This window comes from Triplophysa rosa, linkage group LG14 (assembly GCF_024868665.1).
Source record: "Triplophysa rosa linkage group LG14, Trosa_1v2, whole genome shotgun sequence".
Classification (NCBI taxonomy): Eukaryota; Metazoa; Chordata; class Actinopteri; order Cypriniformes; family Nemacheilidae; genus Triplophysa; species Triplophysa rosa.
Window position 1 is genome coordinate 23471770 of NC_079903.1, and position 19977 is coordinate 23491746.

The 19977-nt window shown below is 42.1% G+C and overlaps 2 protein-coding genes across 2 annotated transcripts in view; both read left to right on the plus strand.

Annotated features, from left to right (window-relative positions):
* Positions 1 to 15328: 15328 nt before the first annotated feature.
* On the plus strand, positions 15329 to 19977 carry sfrp2l (secreted frizzled-related protein 2 like). The gene is made up of 3 exons (XM_057351858.1): positions 15329 to 15871; positions 16339 to 16413; positions 17738 to 19977. Exons 1-3 carry the CDS (start codon positions 15373 to 15375, stop codon positions 18049 to 18051), a joined length of 888 nt encoding a protein of 295 aa, XP_057207841.1. The 5' UTR covers positions 15329 to 15372; the 3' UTR covers positions 18052 to 19977.
* Positions 18960 to 19977, plus strand: part of tomt (transmembrane O-methyltransferase) — a 4980-nt gene continuing 3962 nt past the window's right edge. The window contains exons 1-2 of the mRNA XM_057351876.1: positions 18960 to 19013; positions 19600 to 19874. Of these exons, the coding sequence (XP_057207859.1) occupies positions 18991 to 19013; positions 19600 to 19874 (298 nt within the window). The 5' untranslated portion in view covers positions 18960 to 18990. The remainder of the gene's footprint in view (positions 19014 to 19599; positions 19875 to 19977) is intronic.

Consider the following 19977-nt stretch of genomic DNA (forward strand, 5'->3'; position numbering starts at 1 on the left):
TTTTTGTTAATTTAGCCACCGTGTTAAATAAAAACCTAGGGTTGTGCTGGTTTTCTTCTATTAGTGATGAAAAGTAGGCGGATCTAGAAGTTTTTAGGGCTTTCCTGTATTTTCGAATACTATCCTTCCATGCTGTACGAAATACCTCTAATTTAGTTTTCTTAAAGTTGCGCTCCATTTTTCGGGCCGCTTTCTTTAGAGCCTGAGTGTGTTCATTATACCACGGTGTGGGGCTGCCATTTTTAATCTTCTTTAAACGTAGTGGAGCAACTTTGTCTAGCGTTACCGAGAAGGTGGAATTAAAATTTTCAGTGGTAATGTCAAGATCTTCAACGTTATTTCTCATGATTTGAGACAATTCGGGCAGATTATCGAGAAACGCATCTTTGGTAGTTGAAGTTATTGTTCTACCATATTTGTAACAATGAGTTTTATTTGCAGCCGTAGGCCAGTGAAGCAAACATAATACCAGATAATGATCCGAAATGTCTTCACTCTGCTGAAGGATTTTAACGTCGTCCACATTTATACCGTAAGACAGTATTAAATCTAAAGTATGATTACGAAGGTGAGTGGGTCCTGACACATGTTGACTAATGCCCATGGAGTTAAGAGTGTCTTTGAAAGCCATTCCTAAGGCATCTGTAACGTTATCTACGTGGATGTTAAAGTCACCAACGACAAGGAGTCTATCTGCGGCCAGTACTAGTTCTGATAAGAACCCACCAAATTCTTTAATAAAATCTGTGTGGTGCCCTGGAGGCCTATATACAATAGCTAGAATCAATTTAAAAAGAGTTTTATCTTTAGTATTAGGTGTTGAAACATGAAGAACCATGACTTCAAAAGAATTATATTTAGAGTTCGACTTCTGGGAAATGCTAAGAGAGTTATTGTAAAGTGCTGCGACACCTCCCCCTCTGCCTTTTAGACGAGGCTCGTGTTTATAATAATAATCTTGGGGGACAGATTCATTTAAAGCAATATAATCATCTGGTTTTAGCCATGTTTCTGTCAAACAGAGCATGTCTATTTTATGATCTGTTATCATATCGTTAACAAAAAGTGCTTTATTAGAGAGAGATCTAATATTTAGCAATCCGAGTCGTAACAGTTGATTATCTGTATTTTGTTCATGTTTAGTTTGTTTAACGTTTATTAAATTACTTTCAAGAGGTTTACGCATTATTTTATGTTTGCTAATCCGGGGGACATTCCATAGGCGTAATGCATGTTATAGTGCACAAACTGTATTCTATCCCCTAACCCTAAGAATCATTCAAACGTTTCTGCTCTTTTACATTTTCAATAAAACATTTTTAGTATGTTTATTTTACGTTTTGAATTACAAGGACATCGGCATGTCCTCATAATGTAGGGGGCGTGGCCAAACACATGAATACACACCGCATTGTAAGGACTGTGCGTCCTTATAATATAGGTCAAACCAGTGCACACACGGACACACACACACATTTTTACTTACTTGTATGAATATAAATAATGTGAATGTCCTCAGAAATGGTTTGCAGAATATATTGAAAGAGCACAATCGTGACCCCTGATATTGAGTGTCATAACAACAATAGCGAATCCATTCTTACAAACCACTACAAACCAAACCCTGTAAAATAGTGTCACGGCGAATGCACAGGAAGAGAACCCAGATGCAGGCAGCGGTTAAGGGGTTAATGTAAACAAAGATTTATTTAAACTCAAAACAAAGACCCACGAGGGGGTAAACAACAATGACAAGGGGAAATAATATAACAGGCAAACAGGAACGTAAACTAACTACAACTGGACTAAAACAACACTGACAAAACTTACACTTGATTAGACTTGGATATTTTCCCAGGTAGGACCAAGACGCAACGTCATCAGAGACACGGAGGCAAAAGAACAAAACCAACAAGCACAGGACAGAAGACACAAGGGCATAATATAGGGGAAACTAACAAAGGATAATTAACAAGGGACAGGTGTGGGGAATGAAACACTAATGGAAAGCTAAATGAGGAAACGAGAGGGGCGGGGCCAAAGACGAGACCGCAGAGAGCGTCATTAACATAACATGCCCCTCTCCACACAAAACATGAGGCTCTGCCACGATCCTGCCATAAGACCAAGAAAGACATGGTAAATGAGACGCCTATCATGTTTAGATCAGTCTAAAATGAATAAAAATCTAATTTTTAGTAGAAAAATTAGTAGACCTTCGGATAGTTTCCACATATTCATCTAAGTCAACTTTGAACAAAGAAAATAGAGGTTTCGAGCTAGTAAACTTTTGTTTATGAATGTGAAATTTAGCTAAGAAAAGTAGCATTTTTTTTTGGCCAAGTAGCCATAATAACTGACAGCCAGAGATACACAGCAGCTGCTAAGACACCTCACAGAGAAGAAGCTAGAAATGACAATACTTAAAGACTGTCAATCTCACTTTAACGACTCTCCATGAAAAGCTTCATTGTCATAATTGGGTCAATTGTTGTTTTCATGAGAGACGCAGGAGGCGCCAGAGAGCAGCTGCCCTTGAACCCTGACAACATCTAGAGACACAAGCAGTGTCCGAAATCGCCCACTATACCCTCATTCACTATTCCCTACATTAGTTCACTAATATAGTCCACTTTAAGCGAGTGAGTAAATTCGGACACTGGAAAGCTGTGGGTGCCATCTTCTGCCGAGAGGCGGGAAATCATTCAGCGCGTGCATCACGACAGATGGGTAGCAGCTAGCCGTTGAGTGTACATCGGTCGTGCACTCGTTATTATGATGCATCATGGGCTTGAACGAGTGCACTCAATAATGTCCACTATGAATTCGGACACCACTGAAAATGGATGTCCCCTCAAACAGTGCACTGTAACTGGGGTATAGGGGGCTTCGGACACAGCCACAGCGTGCGTCTTCATGTGTTATCTGATGAGTTCATGAGGAGAGTCGGGTATGAGCTGAATTTTCCTAAACGTTAGTGATCGTTCTTTTTGAACGAATCTTTTAAGTGAACGAAATGCAATGATTCATATTTCTCGTTCACTGAAATCTCTCCCTCGAGCACAGAGCAGCTGTGTCCCAATTCAGGGGCTGCAACCTTTAAGGTCGCGGACTTAAAAACGAGGACTTGGGCCCTGTCCCAAAAGGCGCACTTGCGGTCTCGTGGACTTAAATTGCACGTTCTCGCCAAGTCTACGAGTCCGTAGGGTGTACCATTTGTCTTTTTAGTGCTCAGAAGTCTGCTCGAGAGCGCCTCCTTTGTGCCCTCGATGCGGTCTTCGGCGAAGCCCGCATTGAGTGAGACTCCACTGAAGTCCCCTACCCAGGAATCCTTGCGAGCGCCCAATCACAGAACGGATGGGAGGAGCGTCGCGGATGTCAGACACATACGTAAACATGACGGATACATTTTTAAATGTATGTTTTGATAAAATTCTAAATTAATTTATTAATTAGTTACTTGTTCATATTATTGCTTATTTATTTTCTATTAAGCCAGCTATTCAAGAATAAAAACTTTTAATGCAGTGCGTGTTCTTACTTAAGGTAATAAGCCATGTTTTCTTTTATTTTCTTTTATGAACAATTATGCAGGGTTACAGACTGCAGTTTGTAATGAAACCCCCGCTTTTCAACGGCGTTCTCTCTTCTCACGCGGAGGAGAGCTCCGCTCATATTCTGAAAGACAAAATCTCTTCTCTCTTAATGAAGGGAGCGATTCAGGTGGTACCTCCCAGCCTGATAAGTCAAGGGTTTTATTCCCGTTATTTCCTGGTCCCAAAGAAGGACGGCTCTCTCCGCCCCATCTTGGACCTCCGGATGTTGAACAAACATAATTTCAGAATGTTAAACCACGGCACTCTGGCCCGCGCCATAAAACAGAACGACTGGTTCACTTCGGTCGATCTCAAGGATGCTTTTTTCCACATAAGCATTTATCCGCAACACAGGAAGTTTCTTCGTTTCGCCTATCTAGGCATATGTTACGAATTCACTGTTCTTCCTTTCGGGCTCTCACTCAGCCCTCGGACTTTTTGTCTGTGTACGGAGGCGAGCTTGGCTCCCCTGAGAATGTCAGGTCTGCGGATTTTGACATACATAGACGATTGGCTCATCGTGGCCGAATCGGAAGAGAAAGTGCTGCGGGACACCTGCAGCGTGCTTACACACATCACATCTCTCGGGTTCAGGGTGAATGTGACCAAAAGCAATTTTACACCCAGCCAGAGTGTGATTTTCCTGGGCTTGGAGCTGAGCTCGGTCTCCATGCAAGCGCGTCTCTCCCAGGAGCGCGTCCTCTCTCTAATGAGCTGCGTGTCGCAGTTCAGAGAGGGGGCGAGAGTGCAGTATCGCACATGCCTCAGATTGCAGGGTCTTATGGCTTCAGCTATCCAAGTTTTGCCGCTGGGACTTCTGCGAATGAGAGCATTCATGAAATGGGTTTTGTCACTACATTTCAGCCCGGTATGCGATCTCTGCCTCTCTGTGACAGTGACGCGCGCCTGCACGGCAGCTCTTTGCCACTGGAGAGATGCAGACTTTTACGCACAGGGGACCCGTTTGGGAATGGTAGTGATGCGGAAAGTTGTGACGACAGATGCGTCCCTAACAGGCTGGGGTGCCACCCAGGAGGGCAGAGTGGTGAACGGTGTGTGGCCGAGCATACTACGTTCAGCACACATAAATTATTTAGAGCTCCTGACCATATGGAAAGCTCTGAATTATTTTCTGCCTCGCCTGCTAGGACATCATGTGCTCGTACGCTGCGACAATACCACAGCAGTCGCGTATATCAATCGGCAGGGCGGCTTACGCTCACCGAAACTTCACGCTCTAGCTCACAAGCTTTTGGTGTGGAGCGGGCGGTTTTTCCTGTTCTCATGTTTCAGGTATTCTGAACAGAGGTGCGGACCTTCTGTCGAGGGGGAACCCACTCTACGGAGATTGGCGCCTCCACCCTCAGATAGTGGGCATGATATGGAGAAGATTCGGACAGGCAACCGTAGATCTTTTCGCATCGCGTGAAAACAACCATTGTCCTATGTTCTTCTTTGCTAAAGGACTCGGATGTGCCCCTCGGGGTGGACGCACTGGCCCACCCATGGCCCCAGCTGCTGCTGTATGCTTTTCCTCCTCTGTGCCTCTGACACCTGCAGCTTGCTTACACACATCACATCTCTCGGGTTCAGGGTGAATGTGACCAAAAGCAATTTTACACCCAGCCAGAGCGTGATTTTCCTGGGCTTGGAGCTGAGCTCGGTCTCCATGCGAGCGCGTCTCTCCCAGGAGCGCGTCCTCTCTCTAATGAGCTGCGTGTCGCAGTTCAGAGAGGGGGCGAGAGTCTCTGGAGGCCCTGTCTCAGTATCCCTTTGAGCCCCTGGGAGGTATTTCCTTGAAGCTGTTGTCCTTCAAGACGGCTTTGCTCTTGGCCTTGGTATCAGCCAAACGTGTCAGTGAGCTACATGCACTCTCAATACATCCCTCGTGCACGAAATTCTCTTTGAGTGGAGATAAGGTTTTTCTTAAGCCTAACCCGGCTTTTATGCCTAAATGTTTCCCTGCGTTCACTTTGGAGGTGTTGGAGCTGTCCGCTTTTCACCCTCCGCCTTTTTCCTCTGCGGAGGATCAGAGGCTGAATGCTCTGTGTCCTGTTCGTGCATTACAGGCATATATGTCCAAGACTAGTGCTTTCCGGAAGAGCGACCAGCTCTTTATTTCGTGGGCACCCCCTCATAAGGGGAGTCCCATATCTAAACAGCGCCTCTCACATTGGCTTGTGAACGCTATAGCAGTTGCATATGTATCAAGGGGAGTGCAGCCCCCAGGTGCCATCAGAGCTCATTCCACGAGGGGCTTAGCTGCCTCTTGGGCTTTGTTCAGGGGAGTATCACTGCAGGACATCTGCTCTGCAGCCAGCTGGGCTTCTCCCCATACGTTTGTGCGTTACTACCGATTGGATGTCACCAAAACCTCGGTAGCACATTCTGTTTTAGGAGTGGGGTCTACATAGCCCCTCCTTGTTATATTCCTTCACCTCCTGTTTACACATTGTTATGGTAACGAGGGTTGAACGGGCCGGTGGGCCGTGCGCATTCATGTCACCAAGCATGCATTCACATTCCGGCCTGGGTGGTATATATGTGTTGCTGGGTTAATTACATGTGTGTGCCTCATACATGTTCCTGTCCTGTATGTGCGCAGCAGCTATGCGTGCGCATCAGGGCTGCCAGGGACATAATTATGGGACGTGTCATGCACCGCCCCTTTGGGGGTGACCGTCTTTTCTGGCTTTCAGAACCTCACTGTGAGTGTATTGGGCAATCGGGGAGCTGTCCATGTCTCTCCCATAGGTGGATCTCGAAACGAGATGATGAAAGAGAACAATAGGTTACTGTCGTAACCCCGGTTCTCTGAAACATCGAGTGGAGAGATCCACCAGCTTTGCCCCGCTTGCTGCACGAGAAGCGAATATACTTACTGAGGAACAGCAGCGCAAGCAGACCTTATATTCGCTCAGGTAAGGGGGTGGGGCCTTACCTGGCATTGGCTGCGCGCTTCTGTCTGTCTAGCCAGACTTGGTGCAATTAGATGCTTCTGCAGAGGTCAGGTACGGATGCCCTTCCCATAGGTGGATCTCTCCACTCGATGTTTCAGAGAACCGGGGTTACGACAGTAACCTATTGTCTTCTTCACGCGGCGCTGCGCAGACTGATCAGTGTATGACGAGTAACCGCGAGAGTGATTAGAAAGCACCGCTTGCTCTTTCCGGCGTGATGACCTCAAGTCTGTCCCAAAATGCACTCCCATGTACCCTTATGGACTCGTGCCTAGTGCCCTATAGATCTGCACTTCCTGACGTCACCAAGTGTGGACTCGGAGGAGGTCCTCAAGACCGGAATGCGCCATTTGGGACAGGGCCTTGGTTTTCAAAGCACGCAGCCTCAGAAGATCAAGAAGCGAACTGAAATGAGACGGTCCAGCCTCGCGGATTTCCTAATGCGTGATTTGCGTCACCTGCTGCTCCTGTTGTGTGGTGCCAGCGGGACACAGCAGTGACGTTTCTGACTTTTTTAAACAAATACGGAGCCAGAAAAAATGATATTTTATTTGAGAGAATATGTAGATTAAAACAGCCCAACAGTATATTAATTTGACCAACCTTACAAATTCAAAAAACACAATAATGCACCAATAATGTTAATTAACAACATCATATATAATATTAAAACACTGAAATTGACCGTTTTTGTGAATTACATACTTTTATTTAACTAATGTTTTGATAGATTATTAAAAAAATTCAAGCCGTTACAGGCGCGCAATGAATCTCGGGATAACCAAAGCTGTGAAGGATACATTTGTTGGACAGATATGTCGGTACACGATCCAGGATGCCTGCACGATCCGTCTGCGCATGCGCAAAATGACGTAAGATCGAAATAAGGTCGCATTCTGGGGCTGCTTTTGAAGCAACCTTTGAATCGGGAGTCTTACCAGCCTTCAGTCGCGCTGCTGTGACGCAATCGGTGTTAAAATGCAGCCTTCAAAGAACGCAGCTCACTCATAAATTGAAAAAGGATATTATGTCTGGCAGAAGGGTTGATGGCGGTTTAGAAATGTTAGATTTTTTAGACATCTATAACACTTTCAAACTTGAATGGTAAAAAAATTGCCAAAAGAAAGAACACTCATATGGTTCTTTATTCCACAGTGCATTTTTAAAAAGGTTGAGGCTTATCTTTTCTATTACGTTGTATTTTTTTGCCTGGGAAATTACCTGTTAAATTGTCAAATTTTCACCAGCAAGTGTTATTGGCTCGGAAGATTTGTTTTCAACATAATTTCTCCCCTCACAAAGTGCTGTTATGGAATAACTGTCTTATCTGCTAGGAATAAGTCTTTATTTTTCCCAATTGGTTTGATAAAAACAAACTTTGTTATGGACTTATTTGATGGAAATGGAGAAATCTTATCTTATGAAGACTTTCTTTATACTTTCAACTTTCCTGTTCCCTTTAAAGAATTTCAGAAAGTTGTGAAAGCCATTCCAAATGGATTAATACAACTAATGAAAAGTCACCTTACTTTTGCAAGTAATGAACGGTTATTTCCTGAATTGTCCATAGATGGTATTAATCTTTTTTCCCCTTCAGGTAATAATAAAAAATTAGACTAATTTTTCAATCCAAACATAAAATCTCTCCTAGAGGAAAACCATTTTGGAATGCTCAGATCCCAGATATTGATTGGAAACTGGCTTGGTTGGTTCCATATAAATTCTGTATCAATAACAAAGTTAAAGAAGTGCACTTTAAAATTCAAAATTTACCCTTGCAATTTATTTTGATCGAAATTTATGGATATTGGTAATAAATGTTCTTTCTGTAATATGCAGGTGGAAAATGTGGCGCATTTATTTTATAACTGTCATGTAACTCTTAAATTTTGGTCTGACGTTAGCTCCTTTTTATTTGCCCATAAAAAAATTGTTTATGTTATCTCTTAAAGAAATTATTTGTTGATACACTAATGATTGTAAAATGTTTGATTATGTGGTGAACTTATCAGTGGTTCTCAAACTGGGGGCCCCCAAGATGGATCCAGGGGGCCACAGATTTTGTGGCATTTTATGAAATATAGAAATTTATCATAGATTTTATGCAATCAAACATCAGAAAAATGACACCACCAACCAAACGAATTGAGGTTCCAGCATTGTATAACTGAATGTTTTTGGTTTAATTAAAATTCTAAGTTTAAGATTATACGTCTTTATATGGGGGGCCGCAAAGCGATGCACTTAACACAAAGGGGGCCTTACAACGAAAAAGTTTGAGAACCACTGTTCTATATTTTACATGGCAAATATTATATTCATAGACAAAAGTTTGTAAAATCTGCACTTAGATGCAATTTATTCTTGTTAGAATTGGAGATTTTAAAAAATCTCTATTGCTTATAAATAACAGCTTGTCATTTTTTGTTAAAATTTATGGAGATGTTTTTTTCAATTTAATATCCCGCCTGTTTCTATCATACAGTGTTTCTGTGTGCTCTTTTCGTTCTTTTCTTTTTTTGTATTTAGAATTTGTCCATAGGAAGGAGAAGAAATACATGTTTTTTTCCCCTCTTTGTATGGTCCTTTGTTGGATCTGTATAATATTGTAAAGATCTCCCAAAAAACAAAAAAAACAAAAGCACGCAGCCCCCGAATTGGGACACAGCCTATGAATGCGATCGGCCGTTGTCCGCAATATTGATGATCTTCTTCTCCTTTTTAATGGCGGGGAGCAAATTACGTTTGTGGTGCATGTCCGCCACCTCCTGTACTGGAGTGTACACGGGCCAGAGATTAAACACGCGACGTAATAACAAGCGCAACAACTCAAGTTATGAGAGACATGTGCATTAACATCAGTAATGAAATAACTTTACCTTCCATGAGTTTTCCAGCATTTGCAACATGTTTGTAATGCCTTCACAAAGGAGACGCCGGGCAGCTGCTCAACGATCTCGCCTTAGGAGAGCACTGCTGATTTGATTGTCAAGGAATATAAGTATTATTGCTTATAAATTAAGTGTACCCTAGAAATGCATTGCTAGCCCACACCTACACTTGTGCACAATATTATTGATAAGTGCTGACCAAATGATATATTGTATTAAAATAGGCTACTAAGTGTAATTCTATTGCCATATGCCATCTATGCATTAATACAGACTACAAAAATGTGAATGCATACGTTTTCAGTGAAGCAATGACATAATGCATGAAGTAATGTAATATGTTTTATTTACAGAAAACTATAGAATAAACATGAATAAAAAATATGTAAATTTGATGTAAGAAAATAAATGCATTTAATAATTATTAATACATATACAAGTAAACATCACATAAATCAAAGCTTTATTTCAATTTATTGTTGTAACAAATGATCCTGTATCTACAGGCGTTGAACCCCACACCCTACTGCCATCCCACAGCTGACCACCGTCACCACCTCCGTGATGTTAACGAGTGTGCTCATCTGTCCCTGTAACAGTCAAACAAGATTCAAGTGACCTCTGTGGTTTGTGCTCAACACTGCATTTAAATGTGGAGGTAGTTGCTCATGTGTTGACTCGCTGTTTATTCAACTCAAATTTTCCTGAATTCATCAACAGTACTAATGGACAAATAAAATATATACATTATGTTTAATGACTTAAGTAAATATGTTTATTCACATTACGTTCATGTATCTATGCAAGCAGTGAACAATGCTTTGTACCGCATGTTAACAGACGTAAGCTACATCTGTGATTAGGGCTGTCACGATTATTAAATAATCGTCTCATCGCGATTGTTTGACCTCATCGTGATGATTTCGGATCATCGCAATTATCGCACATCTCTATAGAAGACACTAGGGGGAGCTGTAGTGCATCTGCATATTGCATATTTTAGTGTATATATGGTTACTAAAGCATGGTAATACTTGTCATATGTACCACCACAACACAATCACTTTAAAAAAAAACTAAAACATATACAAATTACCTGCAGTACAATTTAATATTATTTAAGCAAATCTCAGTGTGAAAACCAGTCTACCAAAATTTCATTAACACAGTAAAATTTTACTGTAGTCTTGCAAGTGAGAAAAAAACAGACTAGAAGCTTTTCTATGACTGATAGTATTTTAATGGTGGCTTCAATTCACTCCTGATCAATTTACTTCATTTACAAGTATTTGGCGGTTGTATTATTGACAGGTAAAAGCCTAAACCTTAAATATGTGATGACCCAATTTTTTCTGATGTATTTCCAAGAAAAAGAACATAGTCTTGTATTCAGAACAATATGGTCATTTCAATCGCTGAATCAAAAATGTATGAGAATTAAATGTCAAAGCCCTAAAACAGACAATTAATCGCCATAATCGCAATGATTTATTAGACAATTAATCGTAAATCAAATTTCATAATCGTGACAGCCCTATCTGTGATATGTATTTCATGTTGTGATGTGCTCATTTGCAATACTTCTCGAGAAGATGACAGGTCACATGTTACACAGACATTAAAAAGCGTCTGTAACATGCTTATGGTTTTAATATATGTCACGTTAAGTCTACTTCGAAGACGCGTGTGTGCGTGGAGCTCCCCTTTATGCTAGACATATTAAAACTAGAGATGCACCGATTGCAATTTTCTTTGCCGATTCCGATTTCCGATTTTATTACAAGTGAAACCTGCCGATTCCGATTTTCTATCCACAAACTATAATTGACAGTATACTGTATATAAAACCATATTAACTTTTCTTCAATACACATTTTTTTTATTTTCATTGAATAAATGATTGAACATTACAATTTACCCAAATTTCCCTAAATGCAGTTCTCCAAGCTGCATTAAATTACAGAATCTTCTCTTTCCCAAACAACTCTTAAATTGAATAACTCTGTGACTGAAAAGAAGTACAAATAATAAAATATAACTAAACATGTCACTTAATTTACCTTTTTCATTTTTGTACTCATCTCACAAAAGTCTAATAACAATAAAATACTTCAACTTTATTCTCGTCTGTTTCCGTTTATGAAACTAACATAGCTTTATTTCATTTTTTCTGAAATGTAAAATAAATTGTCTTTATCTTGTGTCTGTAGTATTAAAAGAAGTGGGTTGATTTTTGCTGCAACTTCAATAAAAAAGTTAAAAAATCTTATGAGTGAATTCTACTCTAAAGATGTATATGTATTTGAAGTTTTTTTGTGTTAGTAAAGAACTCAATCAGATATATATCACATATATTGGTTGATTTATTCATTTTTTTATATTTTCGATTTTTAAAAACAAGTAGAAGTCGTGTTGAATGTCATTTTACCTAGGTGAAATGACCTCAGTTTTAACGTAAGACAAGGAATCAGGTTGAGTGGAATTTACGTTTGTTTTACACAGAGTGAACGACTTCAACATGAGTTTAGCATGTGTCAGAGTTTAGCATGATGCTAATAGCATCACTGTTGGCATACATAGCCCATGTAGACGGAGCAGCGAGAGATGAACTACAGTCTGTACAGTACATGATGCGTGTGCACGCGCGTGCAGTCAGCGGATATGAGAGATGCGCGTCAGTCAGCAGAGACTCGCGGTCCGGTGGACCCACATGCGAGTATAAACGAGCCGTGAAAGACAGGCTGTGCGCGCGCACGTTTAAATGTTTACTGACGGCTGTGACGTTCTTGCCCGCATCACGGGAAACAGAAGATCGGCTTGGAATCGGCGAGACGTGAGACTGACCGGCAGGTGTTTTGTCGAAGTCTGTTCCCCCTATGTTTCCTCAGCGTTGTTCCTCATAGCGCCCGCTACGCAAACGGCGTGTAGAGGGCGGGCGCGTGCACGTTCCACTGGTGATTTTCAATTACCATACACATAACTAACCATTTTACAATGTATTTAAATTCATCCTTATTTATTTAAACGTATTTTATATTGCTTTTCAACATTTTGCAACAGACTTCGACAAAACACCTGTCAATCGGTGCACCTCTAATTAAAACACTGCATTTTCACATCAAAATCACAAATATACTTTATGTAGCATCTTACAGGTTAACTTTACGCTACTGCAACGCAAAGAAACGCGTTGTTGGCTAGTAATACTCACATTAGAAAACACCTGCCTCGCAGTTCTCCGCGATGCTCCTGTATTCTGTCCCGTGGGCTCATGGGATAGATCAGTATCCCAAGTATCTGTCGCTGGGTGCTTCAGAATGTGGGCGTAACCAGTAAGCCATCCGGGAATTTCTCACCTACTCTTTTATGAATACTGAGGATTCGGACATACTACTCTTTTCTCATACTATATAGTAGGTAAGTAGGCGTGTTCGGACGCAACCAGGGCCGTATTAAGACCTCCATGGGCTCCGGGGCTATGAATTACCACAGGCCCCCCATAGAACGTGGAACGCATCTCTGCGCTTAAAAATGCGAATTCAGCGCTCAGGAATGTCTTTTAAAGGCACAACGGAGAACGCGAGGGTCTCTCGAGACGCGCTATTTCATAACAAACATGCTGTATGAACTACATGATGGGGCAGATAGTGAGGAGGCCGCCGATGGAAGGCCGCTTGTCTCGGGGCGACCCGCGTTCAGGTGCATTAGCCTCAACCGAAACGGTACCTACTTGCTCAGTCTCAATAGCTCCAGAAACAGTTAAATGCGTTTCATCACGGCCATCTGCGTTAAAAAGCACGCAAAAAATCGACGCATTAGCCATTTCATTAAGACATTAACCTGTCAATTTGGCTTGTTTATAGCGAATATATATATAAAATAGAGTTCGTTTAAACACAAAATTAAACTAACCTAAAATTGTCGGGCAGGATGACCCTTCATGGGCCCGGTCAACTCCGTCTTCGTCAGCTTTTGTGAAACATCCTGATAACTTTGGAATCTTATTAAGTAACTCCTGTCTTCGCTGCTGCTTGTCTCTTAAGTTTTTTTCTTTTTTGAGCCCCACTCTCACATTTTTTGGTAAACCCGACATTTTAGCAGCTCTTCAACTTTCCAGACTAATAATTCCCACGGTTAAGATAATGAAATGTAAATTTAACACAATCATTGGAAATCTGATCTTACCAATCAAATGGCTTTAATTTTTGATTGACCTGCACATAAACCTATGGGATGATTGGCGCGCTAAGGATGTCCGCATCCACCAATCATCTCCACTCTTTTCGCAGTTTGGGTTGCTCCTGGAGCCAGCACTTTCTTTCACACGATCTACTGCACCGCTGGCTGCGCCGCGCGTCACAACTCAGAGACGTAGATAATTATTTTAAATACGTAATTTAAAAATATATATTTGTGTAAAGTTTATCTACATTTACCGGCACAACTTCACAGAAAACCCCGCCAGCTGTCATTAATCTCTCGTCTGTCCGAAACCTGTCAGACTGCGGAGCAGATGACAAAATACAAATAAAGAGGAAAGTTTACTCTTCTTGCTCGCGCACTCTTGCACAGTCGTTCATTCTCCCACAAAATGATCGTGGATACTTTATTACAGTGTATCATTATTTGCGACCTACAGAGGGTGTATGTCAAATCACACGAGATGTTTTCTTGACCACTTTATGCTTATAGCTGATGTCAGTAAACACGCTATTTAGGGCGCAGACCAAAAAAACGACGCGCTGTCACTTTCATCCGAACCGACGAGAACGATGTAAGTGGTCGCTTTTGATCATAGGAACTTATGTGATTATTTTATGTGTCTGTGACATGAATAAACAAATGATGTGTTTAAAAACACTGTTAGAGTCTGTGTGTGTGTGTGTGTGTGCGCGCGCGCGCGAGTGAAACCCGCCACAGCTCAAGTACAAAAGCTGTTGTTTGTCATGTTACAAACCTCCTCTGCTTGTACTTTCACATATAAGATCATTAATCGTTTTAACCGCGGTTTACTTACCACCGCTGCCTCGAGTTCAACATGGCTGCGTATCAGATGTGTAACATGCTCATCCTCCCCGTTATACCCGTTAAATCTCCCCGCACCGGAGCTATTTTTAAATTGCAGGCTTATTAAAATAATGGGCGGGAAACTATAGAGATCTGATCAGTTATCCAGATGTGGAAGCCACTTGTTGACAAGTGTAAACGCGCTGTGTCCTGATTGTCTGAAGATCCGATCTGCTTGTTCGGATCACCGAGATCGCATGTTAATGCCAAGTGTAAACGCACCCTGTGACGCCGAGCCGCTTTACTGCCGCCAATAAAACTCCTGCAGACAGGATGTAAACGAGACGCCTGACGAGCGAGACCCCTCCCTCTCTCTCTCTCTTCCCTCCTTCTCTCCTCTCCTCCTCTCTCTCTCTCTCTCTCCTCTCCCTCTCTCCCTCTCTTCTCTCTCTCTCTCTCTCTCTCTCTCCTCTCTCTCTCTCCCTTCTCTCTCTCCTCTCTCTCTCTCTCTCTTCTCTCACTCTCTCTCCTCTCTCTCTCTCATCTCCTCTCTCTCTCCCTCTCTCTCTTCTCTCTCTCTCACCTCTCTCCTCCTCTCTCTCTCCTCGTCTCTCTCTCTCTCTCTCCGTCTCTCTCAGTCTCTTCTCCCCCTCTCTCTTCTCGTCCTCTATCCTCTCTCTCTTCTTCTCTCTCTCTCTCTCTCTCTCTCTCTTCTTCTCTCTCTCTCTCTCTTCTCTTCTCCTCTCCCTCTCTCTCCTCTTCTTCTCTCTCTCTCTCTCTCTCTCACTCTCTCTCTCTCTCTCTCTCTCTCTCTCTCTCTCTCTCTCTCTCTCTCTCTCTCTCTCCCTCTCTCTCTCTCTCTCTCTCTCTCTCTCTCTCTCACGCACACACTCGGTTCAGAACACGCGCGTCTTCAGGATGGTGTATGTTTATTCTCTGTGTGTTTGTGTGTTGATGTTGTCGGTTGTGTGTCGGTCCAGAGCTGATGAAGATGACGGTCCGGTTTCAACCCCCGCGCGCTCCGTATGTAAACCGGTGCCCAACACGATGCACTTGTGCTCCGGTATCGGTTACCGGGAGATGCGGCTGCCGAACCTGCTGGGTCACGAGAGCCCGAGAGAAGCGCAACAACAGTCCGCCGCGTGGACGCCGCTGCTCGGGAAACACTGTCACCCGGACGCGCGCAGGTTTCTGTGCGCGCTCTTCGCGCCCGTGTGTTTACCGGAGCTCGCGGCACCGGTGCGCCCGTGTCGGAGTCTGTGCGAGGCCGTGCGCGACGCGTGTCTGCCCGTCATGAGCGCGTTCGGCTTCCCGTGGCCGGAGATGTTCAACTGCAGCCGCTTTCCTGATGGATCAGACCTGTGTGTCCCGGGAGAGAGAGACCCGGTCCGAGCCGTGACCACCGACACACCCAAAGGTCTGAAAACTCTACACTGTTAACATGGCCGTACGCTTGCTTTACGCGGTAGGACATTTAGCTGTAATCAAACTATTTACTATTGTCACACAGCAACAGGAAAACCGTGATTATTGTTGAGCAAAGTCTTTAAAGTACGTGTGCATTATATCTGATGTGCTGTACTGTATGCAAGGGAGAGCATTAAAACCCTTTAACGCACGGCTAGCTGTGTGGTCATTTGCCAAGTTAAAGCTGCTATTGGTGTTTACAGTGTAATATAGATCAAACAGGTTATTTTCGTCAGTTAATTTTAACTTTAATCAAACTGACTGGAGCTGCCCATGCGTTAAAGGGTTTTAATGCACACCGTCCAGCCAATCAGAATCGAGTATTTAAACACACCATGGTATTATCTGAAATATTGATATTCCTTGTGACTGAGGCCGGACTGATTTGATAAGATGAATCTCTGGATGATCCTTCAGGTTCTGTCGTGTGTGAGGTGTGCAGTCAGGAGGCAGAGACGGAGATCCAGCAGAACTTCTGTTCCTCTCAGTTTGGTGAGTATTGGCTGTCAGTCTCATCCGGAATAACTGATGAAGAATGATTGTTTGAGATGATCTGCACTAGATAATAAAGAGACTGCTGCCGTGAGTGCAGTGAGGTGTTGACAATGTTAGATATCTGTTGTCACAGCGGTCTGTTGGCTTGTTTTGAACTGAGAGCCTTTAAATGTTTCATTTGGGGAGGACCAAACCTGCAATCATTAACAATAAAATGTAATAATGGGAAAATAAAGGCATGAATTGATTAAACAAATACAGTAATACATATTATTTGTATATATATATATATACAGCCGCCGAAAAAAATGAAGAGAGCATTCCATGTTTTTAGTTCTAGATGTATTGTGGTCATTCCAGTCCGCAGTGTCTGTTGAATTTCAACAAAACCAAACCTCAGGAGTGACATAAAGTCATCCAACAGCAATGTGAAAGACTGACAGCATGACAAGACACATGACAACTGTGAGGAAAATCCAGATAATCACATAAAACAATAATTTTTTATTGTTTCCTAAATACATAAATATATGAATATGAAATATGACTGTTGTGTTGCTGAAAAGTGAATCTGAACTTGTTTTCTTTGCAAGAATCGATATTTGAGGTCTGAAAAAATACAGAAAATCTTTTCTGTTATTTCACCTCTTTCTCCAGTTTTCATTTTCTGAAAATAGAAGCATAATATTTCGTTATTTATTCATTTGTACATTTATTTGTGTAACCCAGATGATCAAATACAAATAATCTTGGTAATACAAAAATGAATTCAGGACTAAATGTACTATAAAAAAACTTTTATATGATTAAATATATTTCTGAAATTTGTGACGGAAGTTCTGTTACAATGGAGGGCTGGGCGATATGTATCGCGATTCACGCTAATTATACATGTCTGAATGGATTCTGTGTTTTCTGCACAACTCCTCTGTGAACTACGGCTCTTTGATCAGTGGGAAGTGCTGCTCGAGCTAAAATCACTACGACATTGCGTCGTTTATAACGTGCATTTGAAAAAGCAACACTCGTCAAACATCATCACTATAAATATACGTTATTATCATGAAAATACCCGAAAAGGTTTGAAGAACAGCGATTCTTCGGTTGCTCATATTCGGAGTTGCTCTGCGCGAGAGCGCCCTCTGGCTTCCGGATGTGGCGGCATTTAATCGTCATTTATTGAGAAACTGAGAGCATAAGAATCCCACGATATAAATGATAGTCATCCTGCTGTCTAGATATCAATAATATCAATTACAGCCAGTCTCACTGGTACATTTCTATGTGGTCTGAAGAGGGGTTGTGTGATGTTCTTCTGCAGCGTTCAGACTGCGGATCGGTTCTTTCTCTCCGGACGGGTCAGATGTGCGTGTGGTGCCTCAGGGTCGGAGTCGCGTGCTGCGCTGGGAGACGGGACCGCAGGAGCAACAGGCAGCAATGGAACAGAGCGCCCTCTGGCTGCTGGAGGGCAGAAGCTGCTCGTGTCGGGCGCTGGAGGGACGGCTCACGGGCTCCTACATCGCCCTGGGTGACATGCAGAACGGCCGCATGCTCCTCAAACGACTCGTCAGATGGTCTCGTGAGGAGAAAGAGTTGAAGAAGTTCATCAGGACGCTGCTGAGACAGGCCTGCTGAGGTCATGACCCCTGGACAGAGAAACGGACCAATCGGAGCAAACCAAACCAGCTCATCTTTGTAATATTCAAACAAACAAGTCCGAAAACTCGAACAATAGTGAAGAACTGAACTGTATCTTAAATTATTCGATACGTTTTTTTCTATAGAAATGTAAATCTTTATAAATGCAGTTTTGCAAGGAGAATGCTTTGAAAATACAGTTTTATTTGTAATAAAGAATACTGAGACTTTTGTTACACATTTTGTGGACTTTATTTCTTTTTTTAGTTGCCGTTTAGTTTTGCATTTTGAAAAACCTTTACGTATTAAACTTCAAAGAGAAACCCGCGTCATATCACAGCGGTTTAGTGTGGAACACCCTAGCAACCTCATATCGATACCATAGCAACCAGCGTAACACTGATAGGTTGGCAGTGAGTTTGTTCACGGACGATCACCCCTCACATGAAACTTGAGAGTTCTCATTGTAGTTTCTCCTGTGATGTGAAGTGTTGATGGTCATGTGACGATCCAGGTGAGACGTCCTGTAAGAGGAGGCCACATGCTCTCGATCAATTATTCAAACGCCAGAAGCTGATTGGCTGTTACGTGAGTGCGTCTCTCTCTCACACACACACACACACACACACACGTTTCTCATGTGTGTTTCCAGCGGCCGTCCTCACGGTCATCTTCTGTGTTCCAGAGTGAAGAGCGTTTGAGATCTGGTAAGAGGATTTATTTCATCATCCGTGTGTTATTCACGTAGATCTTGTAAATGTTGAAGTGATGTCTGTGTTTCAGAGGTGTTGGAATGAAACTGATCTGAGAACAGCTGGTGTAATGTCTCTCGGGTTACTTCTGCTCACAGAAGACTCTGGAAACTACACATCGTCTGTCACATCACGGGACGATTAAAGAGAATGTGTTCCTCGTGTAGTTTTCTCACATGCTGACATGTTATTCTTAATCAGTGTTGGGTGAGTTACTCTGATAAAGTAATTGACTAGTTACTAATTTCAATAGTGTAATTAGATTACTGTACAAATGACTCTCTCCAAAAAGTATTTAATTACTTATTACTAATTATTTTCTATATCCTACAACCACCTTGATTAGAATTGATTCAAGGATAGACATGAAACGGTTCTTTAAATTCTTTCAAATAAATAATATTAAACTACATAAAGTACTCTTATTTACTGACCAAAGTATACAGATGTGAGGAGGACACATTAAAGCACGCATTTTAAAGTTAGACTTATAATTTTGATGTCATTTCCACTATTGAATATATTACAGTATTTAGTTCAATTACATCAGAAGTAACTGTAATTAAATTACATAAAAAACCAGAGTAATCCCTTACTTGACGTTATCAAGAGGAAAGTAATTAAATTACAGTAACTAATTACTTAGTAACTAGTTACACCCAACACTGCTTTTGATTCAGCGTGATGTGATGTCACTTGAGTGTGGTTTTTGTTCACTAGTCAGTGGGTGAAAGGTCTGGTTTTCTAGAAAAAGGGTTTATGATGATGTCAGATGAACTGTGTGTGTTTGTAGGTCTGAAGTGAAGATGGCTTCTCCGGCGATAGCGTTGGCTTTTCTTCCTCTCTTACTGACGCTGATCATCCGCTATCGCTATTACTTTGTGTTGCTGTATCGGGCCGTTCTGATCCGCTGGGTGAGAGACTGTTTATCGGGCATCAGTCGAGAGGAACGGGCCTATCAGTACATTCTGACCCACGCCACGCCCGGTGACCCCCAGAGCATCCTGGACACCTTTGACCAGTGGTGCAGTAAAGTTGAGTTTATAAGTAACATCGGCCCAAAGAAAGGTACGTACACATACACACAATAAACACACAGTGTACACACACACACAATAAACACACAGTGTACACACACACACAATAAACACACAGTGTACACACACACACA

Coding starts and splice junctions, on each gene's coding strand:
- sfrp2l (XM_057351858.1), top strand. CDS start 15,373: ATGGTGTATGTTTATTCTCTGTGTGTTTGTGTGTTGATGTTGTCGGTT. Junction 15,872..16,338: donor GACCACCGACACACCCAAAG/GTCTGAAAACTC, acceptor ATGATCCTTCAG/GTTCTGTCGTGTGTGAGGTG. Junction 16,414..17,737: donor CTTCTGTTCCTCTCAGTTTG/GTGAGTATTGGC, acceptor GTTCTTCTGCAG/CGTTCAGACTGCGGATCGGT.